At 41.7% G+C, this 12,077-nt stretch overlaps 2 protein-coding genes and 1 long non-coding RNA gene across 5 annotated transcripts in view; all 3 read right to left on the minus strand.

Annotated features, from left to right (window-relative positions):
• LOC127984176 (zinc finger protein 410) overlaps positions 1-2,427 on the minus strand; it is a 6,727-nt gene extending 4,300 nt beyond the window's left edge. The window contains exons 1-4 of one of the 2 annotated variants that reach the window (XM_052586694.1): positions 2,289-2,427; positions 1,778-1,838; positions 1,643-1,694; positions 652-775 (exon numbers count right to left, since the gene is read on the minus strand). In XM_052586694.1, the coding sequence (XP_052442654.1) occupies positions 652-775; positions 1,643-1,675 (157 nt within the window). In that variant the 5' untranslated portion in view covers positions 1,676-1,694; positions 1,778-1,838; positions 2,289-2,427. The remainder of the gene's footprint in view (positions 1-651; positions 776-1,642; positions 1,695-1,777; positions 1,839-2,288) is intronic. The other variant, XM_052586695.1, reaches the window with a different exon arrangement.
• Positions 2,428-2,988: 561 nt separating this feature from the next.
• cipcb (CLOCK-interacting pacemaker b) lies at positions 2,989-6,865 on the minus strand. 2 transcript variants are annotated; one of them, XM_052587054.1, is made up of 4 exons: positions 6,533-6,865; positions 5,736-5,863; positions 5,535-5,671; positions 2,989-5,408 (listed from the first exon to the last, which is right to left on the minus strand). In XM_052587054.1, exons 2-4 carry the CDS (start codon positions 5,842-5,844, stop codon positions 4,743-4,745), a joined length of 912 nt encoding a protein of 303 aa, XP_052443014.1. In that variant the 5' UTR covers positions 5,845-5,863; positions 6,533-6,865; the 3' UTR covers positions 2,989-4,742. The 2 variants fall into 2 exon arrangements, with proteins under 2 accessions (XP_052443014.1, XP_052443015.1); XM_052587055.1 differs by lacking the exon at positions 6,533-6,865 and adding an exon at positions 6,126-6,499.
• A 341-nt stretch (positions 6,866-7,206) lies between these two features.
• On the minus strand, positions 7,207-10,164 carry LOC127983411 (uncharacterized). The gene is made up of 4 exons (XR_008160440.1): positions 8,601-10,164; positions 8,493-8,522; positions 8,348-8,416; positions 7,207-7,615 (listed from the first exon to the last, which is right to left on the minus strand). It is a non-coding gene; the product is annotated as an uncharacterized LOC127983411 (long non-coding RNA).
• Positions 10,165-12,077: the final 1,913 nt, after the last annotated feature.

Here is a 12,077-nt window from a genome sequence, read left to right on the forward strand (position 1 = left end):
CTTATAAGTGCAGTACTTGAAAATATAGAGACAGGTGTACAAATAAAAGTATAAAAACATAACTAACAAAATCCTTTTTATTAAGATATAAAAGCTTATGCATTTGTGAAGGACTCTGATGTTAGGATAGATATAAGGGTAAAAAAAAGTAATAAAATTAAAATAAACAATTGAATTTAAGTTTATTTGTACGATACAACTTTTTTTACGATACAAATCGTTGCAAAGCAATGTTACAGAAAATTAGGTTTCTACAATATTTAGTAGTAACTTATCTATTTATCTAAATGAATAAAAATAAATAAAATCAAATAATAAAAATATTCTAACATTACTGAAAACATTAGTTAAAATATCAGATCAAAATATAAACGTAATTTGTAAATTACTCAGATTGTTGAGATAGATGTAAGGGTAAAAGAATAAAATAAAATAATAAAATAAAAATAAAAATAAATTAAATAATAAATTAAAATGAAATAAGATAATAAATTAAATAAATTAAATTAAATTAAATAAAAAAATTATAAATAAAATATTTCAGCACAACTGACCACACAGTCATTAAACTGAGATGTTTGTGAGAATATAAAAGCAGAAGTTTGGAGCTGTTTTTCAGAAGGTTTTCTCCGTTGACTCGTGTGTTTGTACCTGGCAGATCCAGCGGGCCGCACTGTGAGGACGACAGCAGCGGAGCGCAGGACGCTTTAGTGTCCACTTCCTCCAGACTCCGACCCAGCGGGACACACGCGTTCTGAACAAACTCAACCAACAGCTGCAGCACACACACACACACACACACACACACACATGGAAATAACACACTGCTCATCTGTTACATCAATCATGCATCCTCCAGTAACAACAAAGATGATTACTGAAATAATGTCCAGTCTATACATCAGAATACGATTACCACAGAAGAGTTTGATGGAATTAAGATTAAGCCATACATATTAATTGTCCTGTAAAACATAATTATCGTTATTATATTTTAAATACTATTTTTATTTATTTATAGCAAAACAGTAGGAAATGTAGGAGGATAAAATATTTGTATATTTACTGTTTTCATCTTTGCAGTTTATTTTGTTATAATTTTATACATTTCGTTTAAAGATCATTTTATTACAGATCTTTTATTAAAACAGTATTTGTTAACTATAATATCGACGACATTTCTCATGTAAAAGACAATAAAAATGTAGAAAATATATATATATATTCTATTATAAATAACAGAAACATTTACTCTTGTTAACTTCTAATACAATTAAAATTAAAACTCATTTTTATATTTATTATTAATTATTATTGTTGCAAAATACAATTTTTTTTTAATTGTTATTCTTTTATTCACTGTAAAGAAAACCCAGTTAATGTCCTCTACAAAAAATATATATATATATATATATTTACAAAAAAGTTATTTAATAATAATAATAATAATAATAGCAGTAGTAGTATTTTATATGCATATTTATATATGAACTAATTTTTTGCCAAAATGTGAACACCGACAATCTGGAATTAAAAAATAAATTAATAAAAAAAGAATAAATTGCAAAAATGCAACTCAGTTTTTTCCCTAAATCCAACAAACCCTAGTATGAGGAATCAGGAGTTATGAGGAGAGTCATACCTCAGGTTTGGAGTCCAGTTCATCAGAAAGCATGGATTCAGCCGGATGTGATCTGTGCACACAGAGAGAACACACAGTCTAAATATGAAGAACACCAGTCCTATATTAGAGATTATTAATAGAGCAGTGTCTCACCAGCGCGGCTCTGCGTCACAGATCTGAACACACTCACGTCAGAGACGCGCCGTCATGACGCCTGCGTGACGTCACGAACACATTAACATACTAATGAGCGCACTCCTCAAAACACCAAAAATATGAAAAAGATCGAGCTGTGCTGAACAAACGCAGTCAGACTTACATATCAACACAATCACAAATAAATAAATATAAAGCGAACGATTCGCATAAGTTCATAAATAATGATGAAATCATCAGAAATCAATTTAACTCGCTTTTGAATCGATCACAAGGCTGTGAGAGACTAGTTAACCTCAACTAAAGCTATTTATCAACGACAGGTCTGATATTATTACTAAAGATGTCTTATAAACACCAAGTATTCGTCATAATGAAGAATAGCATTAGCCACCGTTAGCTGGAGCTCAATCTGTCTCGTTCTGCTCGCCCTCATACAATCAAACACCTCAGACACGTGTGAAGATGATGTTTATATCACACACTCATCTTTATCAGCTCTGTTTACCTTCATCGCGGTGTTCTGGAGCCGCTAGCGGAGCTAAACACAAACACGAAGACGGATGGAGAGCACTTCCGGGTCGCGCGCGCGCACGCGAGGACGACTGTACTTCTGGGTGAAGAAAAGACTCTTTATTAGCAATTTAGACTGATTTATTTTGCCAAAAATTTGCTGATTTTCGTTGAGCGATGCACTTTGTGAATCCGTTAAGCGAATCGTTAAAGGAATCGGTTCAAAACATAAGACTGTATGGTTCAAAAGAACGCGAATCAGGCATCATTAGCGGCTTTCTTCACTCACGATGAACCGACTCTCTGATTCTTTTGAACCGATTCTTTCTGAAAGACAGCTATTTTTTGAATCCTAAAATATGATTACACTGAAAACATACAAAAACACATAATTATATGACAATAATATTTTTCTTAAATATTATTTTTAAACAGTAAAATGTTACTAAATTAATTTGAATATTACGTTTTTCATTTTATTTTAGTTACATTTGTGCTTTAATTTCAAATTTTTTTTTATATGCTTATTTAAACATTTTAAAAGTTAAAAGTAACTGAAAATCAGAAAATTTTCCCTGCCTTTTAAAAAATATTGAATGTGCATTTTATTTAGTCATTATTTTTATTTTTTATTATGTTCATATATTTTTATTTCATTTGTGTTGACTGACACAGAATGGAGATTCAGAGACACATTGGACAATTAAAACTATTTTAATAAATTTAAGACACAAATAAAACCATTTGACAGTGTATTATTCAGTAAAACGTCTTAAATGTCAAAGGGTGGGAAATAATAAAAAATGTAACAATGTAAAAAAAACAAAGAATCAGTAAATGAACATTTAGCCACAGCTTTGGTTTTGTACAGCTGAGCAATGTTTGATAAATGAACTGAAGATGATCTAGAACATGATGTTTTACTGATTGTCAGTCAGTATAATGCTGGATTCATGTAAAGCACACAGATGAACAGGATTGAGCAGTTATGACACATAAACCCTTCACAGTTCTGCTCTTCTCACAACCGTACATGTGACGATCATCTACTGAACGCCAAAGAAAAGTACAAAAACATCTTCATACACAAAACTGCATATTATTATTATTCTTACAAAAGACTTGAATAACAAATATCAGTAATAAGCACAACAGTCAGAATCAGACGATAGATGGCCTCATTGTTTTAGTGGATTATAGCTCAGAATAAGAAGCCCTTTTGGCCTTGAAGTGATTCTGAATCATTCTTTAACGCTGCTTCATGATGTTTAATGAGCTCTGAATCAAATCAATCAGACAGAAAACACATGGAAAGCGTTATCAAATCTGCTGGCTTACAAAAAGGTTTATTTTTAAATATTATTGCTACAAAAAAGGCTTAGACTGCCATTAAAACAAGGCAATCCGTGTCCGGAAACACCAGCAGATGAACACTATGGAAGCAATGGATTCAAGAAATAAAAAGGTTATTGCAACTTTCTATCTTACAATGTTTGGACTTTTCATTTCAGGATTGTAAATTAAATCTGCACCGTGATACATAAACTCAGAACGGCAAGATGTTTTCTTCTTAGAATTAGGAGTTCACATTTCGATCTTAACTGAAACATAAAAATCTCACAATTCAGACATTTCTTTATAGAAAAGTGTTAATATCTCAGTTTTTTAATGCGAGTTATAAATTGTAAAATGCAATTTAAATCACAATTTCTGAGTAAACTCGCAATTCAGACTTTTCTTCTGCAAGTTTACCTCTATTGCAAGTTACCATTGCAATTCTACATGTTCTTCTCACAGTTCTGACTGAGCATATGGCAATTCTAAGAAAAGTCTGATTTCTAAGCTAAAAAACAAAACTATTTTTTCCCTAGAGAACAGAGCTCTATCCTAAAGCACCTGCTGTTTCTACTGTGTACTGTATGAAAGCACATGTGTGTGAATCACAGGAACACTCTTCCTGTGTCTAATGCTTCACACCAGCACATGTGTCATCTGAGCACCTACACGTGCAGAACAAGCTCCTGGAGTAAAGCAATGCTTTCGGAGCTAGTGGTAATGAGAAGCTGCCAAAGAAAGCCTGAGCTCTACGTTTGAAGAATGAAGCGTCACTGAGTAAGGCCAGATGAGAGCTGATAACCACAGAGAGCATTCTTCATTATTCATCATCACAAACAAACACGATGTGTTCTTGTCTGACAGACTCACAGCACTCGTCCAACACTCCTCAACAAAACAGTATAAAAACAATTCACCTTATTAGTTCTCAAAATACAGATATGGATCCCACAGAACATGAGCCAGTCATATTTCAAATCTAAAACAAGAGAAAGAAAACTGTATTTGTATTAATCCTCCGAACAAACCACTCATCAATGGAGAGATGATCTATTCAGCTTTTAGACTGGTTTTGTGCTCCAGGGTCACATATCGTCTGAATATCGTCTTGGTGTCACTTCATGTTCTCTGGGTCTGGCAGCGTCCTGTCCTTCCCTCGGTCGTCCTCTTGCATGTTCGTCCTCAGCCGGCTCCAGATGGACGAGTCTCCGGTCTGCAGCGCTTGCATGAACAGGTCGGTGTGTTCTCGCAGGAGATCCAGCTCCGTCTGCGTCCGCCGGTTCTGCCGGATCAGCTCTTTCGTGCGCAGCGTGATGTCCAGCAGCCCTGACCTGCGGAGGATGTTGTACGTGTTGCAGAAGCGCTTGATCTTGTCTGTTTTAAAGGAGTGTGCATTAAATGTCCCGTCTGGGGATTCGGGTCTGTGTTTGGCCGCATGTGACTCGACGGACGCTGGAAGAGCGCTGGGTAACTGCACACTAGCAGACGAGTCGTTCTGATCACGTGAGGAAGACGAGCTCTTGACTGAGGAAGAGGAGCAGGAACTGGAAGCAGAGCTGCTCTCACGCGCCGCGTCTCCGGGATGAGGAGCGATTTTAGGGTAGGATTTGAGGATAGGGAGGTACTTTCTGTGCCGACGGCGTTTAGACAGGGGTCCCTTGTGCACCGGGGCGGGTCTCTGCGGGACGACGGGTTGAAGGAAGACCACCTGAGGACGAGGAACCACTTCCAGCGACGGACTGAAGGCCCAGGGCTTCAGAGACGAAGGGTTCTCACCAGACTGCAGAGAAAGCAGTAAAAGTTTGATCTATTCATAAATCATGATTTCTAAACAATTCAACTGGAACTAATCAGAAATATCCTGAGGACCCGTGAGGACCAAAGCAAACGCAGCTGTGACGTTCACCTGCTGTAGAAGCACATTGTTCATGAGGATGACCGGCGAGAGGCTCAGAGCTCGGTCCACCGCTGCGGTCAGCTGTGATGATCGTGAGGACGACCGTGACACACCGTCTGTGTCCGTCTGATCCACCGAGCCACCGTCTGCACAAACACACACGTGAACATCATCTCAAACACTTCAGGATCCAGAGCTCTCCTTACACACCTGAGAAACCCGAGTCCCTCTCAGACTCCGGCTTGGACTTCTCCATCCTTTGGTTCCTAAACCCGGCCATGTCTCTCATGTGAGCGTCATCCTTCAGCCCCGAGCTCATCCTGTTCCTCCGTACCAGCCTAGAGCAAAAAAAATAAAAAATAAATCCCAAATACATTTATTTCATATTTTGATTCGAAAACCCCATAACATTTTCCTGAGATGTTGATTTATGACAAACAATCTGAAAATGAATCACACTCAAATGATAATTACAAAATATGATCATATTTCCCCAAGGATGGTCGATTTATCAAAGAGGGAGTGGTCATGATGAAACTCCTGAATATTTGATATATTTGGAAACCCAGAATGTGCTCTTTACAGAATAACCAGACATACAGCTGTGGTCTCAGAGATATTCACTCAAATATGATAATGTCCACTACAGAGACAAAATCTGCACAGCTGCGTCTCTGGAGGATTGTTATTGTGGGCCGGGCGTCATGACGTCACCAGCCACGGCGTGACCAGCTGACCTACTTGATCTCCAGCAGCTCCAATCAATCGTTACCTGTCAAACATCAGATGATCGATACTTGTCGTAGAAGTACATTACATTAAAAAAGATAAGTTTCGTGTCTAAACGTCAAGCTTTCACTCTAACCACATCGCGATACACGCCAAAGCAAAGCAGCTAGCGCCATTAAACACAGGCCTGCCGTTTAAAATCCCCTCAGAAGCACGTAAACGTTCATTCTAGCGACATTCGTTCATTCAAACAACGCAAACGAACTGAGACGACTTACTTGAGTGTGTCGCGATGACCGTGACTTCATCCGGTAACCGGGGATCCCCAGAGACGATAAAAACAGGCTCTCTGTGCAGTCCTCCTCAGATATAAAGCGTAGAACAGCGTTCTTCTGAGAGCGTTCCGCAGCGGAGCGTCAGTCACGCACAACACGATACACGGTGCCGGACACGAGACCTGCGCGCGATCCCTCAAGCCCCGCCCTCACGGGGACGTTTGACATTAATGAGGCGTTAATACACTAATATTCATCTTATGGCTAAATATAAATCGTCCGTTAAACTCGCGAGAGCGCATTCGGTTAATTATTTTGCTATATTTACGTTGGATTCTTTGACGTGACGCCATCGTTACGTTAATGACTTGCGATCTTATCCAATCAGAGGCTACGCAACCGCTCTGACTGGCCAACCCTAGCGCAGGAGGCGGGGCTTGCCGGCATTCTGCTTCTGATTTGTTGAATGGGCTTTCCTTTTATGTAGAATGTGGGCGTTGCGATTTTCTCCACGCTCGTTTCGGATTGGTCACTGACGCAAGTATTAAATATATGACACGTGACTGTCGGGCGAAGCGAGAACAGTGTGTTCAACCGCAGAGGGAAGAGAAGACCTTAATTTAATCTGGAGACTTTGACAGATGACTTAAAAGTCCTCTTTTGTAAATAAATGCATGCATGCACAGAAAACTCACACACTCCATTCTAACAAAATAAAACAAATAGTTTTATTTCTTTAAATACTGTGAGTTTATTGTTTTATAAAATACATTAAGACACATAATGGGGATATGAACATACATTGTGTTGTTTATATAATTTTATTGTAAATGTCCCAGACTGTTGAGTTAATTGTATAGCAGCACTGAGGTATTTCACATTTGCTCACTGATAAAGCCTGTTTCCTTCAGTTTAGCAGCGTTATTGACTGGTTTCTCAAAGACAATCTGTGATCCAGTACTGTCAGTATAAACACAGATGTGTTGATCGCTAGAAGCCGGCTTTTGTGCTGATCCTGATCCAAAGTCCAGAAGTGCTTGTGTGATGAATGGAGTCTGTGCCTATTTGCCATAGTGATCATCATATCTATAAATTAATATGAATAAATGTATGAATGAATAAATTCAATATTAATATAAAATATATAAATAATAATAAACACATATAATAATGATAATTAGTATTTTGTATAGAATAAATATAAAAACAGTAAGTGACTAAAATGATTAATAATAAATAAAATATAATAGTTGTTTATATAAATGGATATAAAAATATTTCTCTACAGACACTATTGCTTCCTGCAGTGATGAATATAAATACAATATAAATATGCACAAAAAAAAAAAAATTATAATTTAAATAATTCTAATAGTTTTTAGTCAGTAATAGTAATTAAAATCAAATATTTGTAAAAAATTTATACTTGGATAATATATATATAGTTGATTAAAATGACTAAGTAAATGCCTTTATTAAATGCTTTTAATGTCTACAGACGCTATAGATGCTGTGATGGTCAAGAGCTTAGAAGATGATTATTTCAAATCTATTTTAGAAGATTTTATTTACATCTACTTTTGTATTTGAGCTCAATATACAGGTGTAACATCAGAATTCACTGAGAATTACTTTTTACTTAATCATGGAAATATTTAACATAAATAGATGGCATGTAAAAACAAAACACCTTCATCCTTTATGACCAGTCTTGTAGAAATTGAATTAGACTCATTTCTTAGGACTATCAGTGTATGTGTGGGCCCTTGTGAGCACTAATGAGTGAGTGTGACGCAGTGCTGTGAGTGTGTGGCTGACCCCGGCTGTGTCTCAATCCTCATCCTTCCTCTCCGTCTCCTCCTGCGTTTGCCCTTCCGCCTCCTCCTGCTGAGGAAGAGCATTCTGAGCCTTTACTACGGTCATTTACAGACACCAATCAGTCTATCAGTCTATCAGTACTCACTGCTGATTTCTCAGGTGGTGTCGCCTGGGCCTGGATGACAGAAAGCGAGTGGGATTAATAAACAGAAAGCTAGACAAGAGAGAGAGAGCAGTGGAGAGACTGATGTACCTGCACTCACAGCTCTGGTGCTCCAGGAAGGAAAGCAGCACATATTCTCTGCTCCTCTCCGCCGGGGTGATTCTCAACAGCTGATGAAGAACACAGAGCGTTCCACATCAAAACATGAAGGAATAGCTCATCCAAATAAATAGTTAATAGCCAAGACGCAACTCTAGAGAGAAGTTCCCTCTCGAGGCGGTAACTCAACATTACGTCAGCTAAGACGTATATGGGAACTCTTCCCTTCTCCACTTTCACTGAAATCTTATTGGCTAACGCCAGCTGGGGACAGCTGGCCAATTGACGCGAAGCATGCAAATACTGGCGGGTAAGCGTGCAGTATAAAATGCATGGGCGCGAAAATTACGTCAGAATCTCTTTCTTCACGCTAGAAGTCTTATCTAAGTCATCGTGGAAGTTGCAATAGAGGACTACTCACCCTGTTTTTCCTCTCCGCATCCGATGGCTGCTAATGCTAGATTCGGACCTTCACCAGTTCTGTGTGACCTGCCTGGGATTCTCAGACGGACCACACTTGCGCCCACTGTACCGAGCTGCCAGTGCGCTCCCTCAGAGCCAGAGTGGCTCGGAGGACGGCGGGAATGAGGCCCACTGCCGCCAGCGAGCCGCTGGTGGGCCCTCCCCCGCCCGAAGACGAGTTTGACGTCGGCGTGGTGGACTATAGCTTCCGCGAACTTCGTCCTCTTCGGAGCTGGCGAGGAGAACGACTCCATGTCGCTTCGACGTCGAAAAAGGTTTGGGCCTCTCAGTGGGACCGCCCCGACCAAGAGGGCCCTGAGACCTCCAGGAGAAGCTCGTCAGGGTCTGCGGAAAGGTCGTCACGGAGCTGAGTCTCGCTTGCAACGCACATGACGAGCCTGTGATAGGTAACTAGACTCGTGGCTCCTCCAGTCGAGCTGCTACCAGATGGCATTTAGGCATGCAAGAGCTCGTGGTGAAATCGTGGGCTGCACCCCAATCGGCGCGCACCCACTCTGCTACGAAGGCCATATCACGCACGTGGACGGGACGGAAACCCTCCCCCCGTCTAGGAGACTGTTACCACACACCTGTGCTCGTCTCCCTCTGCTTTTGGTCCGGACCACAGTCTAGAAAGAGCGAGTGCAGCTTCTGCTCTTCATGCCAGGGCAATACTCAAGGTATTTCAGGCAAACGGCGGCACAGTAGCGCTGACGTCATCAGGATCTGCACGCGGCAACTGATTTCGCGCTGATTGCTACTAAGCGCTCTGCTCAGCTGTTTCACGGAGCTCATGGTCATCTTTACAGGCACCTATGGCTTACCCTAGCTGTCCTGAAAGACGCAGACCGTAGGCCGCACCTAAACGTTCCAGTTCCTCCCTCCGGCCTCTTTGGTGACGTCATGGAGCTATTCTCAGAGACGCAGAAAGCGCGCCAAAGTATGAGCCATGTGATACCCCGTCGCTCACCCCAGTCTTCTTCTGCGAGATTCTTATGCACCGGGCCAGGCTCTAAAACCAGCTAAAATAACCCGCAGTGGCACCCCGCTCTGAATCGGACGCTCGTTTCTGCCAAAACCAGCAGTGGTAAGAGCCTGGAAGGTAACGTCAGGGTCAGTTGAGGATCCCGCGCCGCGAGAGAGCCAGCGCGCCATACGAGCCGTCTCCCTGACGGTGAAAGAGTGAGTGAGCGGGAGGCCCCGCCCCCAAGCGCCATGTTCATATGCATCATGTCCCCCATTTCCTTCGGGCGACGATTGCTATGTCTGTTTGAATGCTGTTTGTGTGAGTTCCACAATAAAAGCAGGTATACAATCAGCGAAAGAGCTTTACTGCCTCTTACACTCATCACTGTGTCACTCGCCCTGTCTCAGAACAGTGCAGAGCCACAACCCATGATTATACTGGCCTCGCGAGAGTGCCAACACCACATAAACACGGTGTCACCCTCAATGTTCAGATGCATCATGTCCCCCATGTTTCTTCGGGCGACGATTGCTATATGTCTGTTTGAATGCTGTTTGTGTGAGTTCCACAATAAAAGCATGTTACAATCAACTAAGAGCTTTACTTCCTCTTACACTCATCTCTGTGTCACTCGCCCTGTCTCAGAACAGTGCAGAGCCACAACCCATGATTATACTGGCCTCGCGAGAGTGCCAACACCACATAAACACGGTGTCACCCTCAATGTTCAGATGCATCATGTCCCCCATGTTTCTTCGGGCGACGATTGCTATATGTCTGTTTGAATGCTGTTTGTGTGAGTTCCACAATAAAAGCATGTTACAATCAACAAAAGAGCTTTACTTCCTCTTACACTCATCTCTGTGTCACTCGCCCTGTCTCAGAACAGTGCAGAGCCACAACCTATTATTATAATGGCCTCGCGAAGGAGCGAGAGTGCCAACACCACAAAGACACATGCATCATGTCCCCCACATCACTATGGGTGACGATTGCTATATGTGTTTAAATGATGTTTTTGTGAGTAAAAATTGTACTAAAGAACAAATTCTTGCACCCTACGTTGTTGTCACTCGCCCTGTCTCAAACAGCGCAGAGCCACAATCCATGTTTATAATGGCCTCACGATGGCGCAAGAGTGTCACACCATAGCCCGCCCTCCCGCCAGTGCTTCCAGCCTCGCGGGGGCGGGGCCCTGATTAAAAGAAGCCATCAGTGGCTGTAGATGTAACGCGTCCGCCGTGTCATCTCATGGACGGTAAGAGGGCTATCCCGGGCGTTTCACCGTGGATACTGGGAATAATTCACTACGGATATTCTCTCCAATTCAAACGCAGACCTCCCCGCTTCAATGGCGTGGTCCCGTCACTGACTTTGCCCCAAAACCGTCCTGTTCTGCGACAGGAAGTTCTCAGTCTGCTCGAGAGAGAGCGATAGAGCGAAATTTCCCCTCAGATCGAGCGGAATGCGCATGTTGAATTATCTGGACGATTGGCTGATTTTAGCCCACTCAAGAGATGTGCTATCAGTCACGTGGAAACAATGCTTCGCCGTTTGGATACGCTGGGACTGCGTGTGAATATGCAGAAGAGCGTGTTTTTACGAGTCGGACTGTAACATATCTGTGAATATGTTTGGACTCGATGGCGATACTAGCCCATCTCTCTCTAGAGCATTTCATCGACTCTGCGCTGTTTCTGACTGGGCAGGTCGTTTGCACTGAGGGAATTTCAGAGGCTTCTGGGACTGATGGCGGCGGCTTCTTCAGTGTGCCATCTGGGTCTGCTACATTGCGGCCGCTACAGTTTTGGCTGTAACTCGAGTTCCGCCGAGGGCGTGGTCTTCGGTCCACAAGCACTTACGGTCATTCACAGTTGCGTCAGCACTCTGAGACCGTGGAACAGCCCGGATATGTTCAGCCCAGGAGTTCTTTTCTCTGCGAACGCGATCTAGGCTGGGGAACAGTGCGTCTGGGCCTGTGGTCGGAGTCACAGAGAAGGTGACACATAAACCGTTTGGAATAATGGAAGCGGTGTCCT

Source organism: Carassius gibelio, chromosome B20, assembly GCF_023724105.1.
Source record: "Carassius gibelio isolate Cgi1373 ecotype wild population from Czech Republic chromosome B20, carGib1.2-hapl.c, whole genome shotgun sequence".
In the NCBI taxonomy this organism is placed as follows: Eukaryota; Metazoa; Chordata; class Actinopteri; order Cypriniformes; family Cyprinidae; genus Carassius; species Carassius gibelio.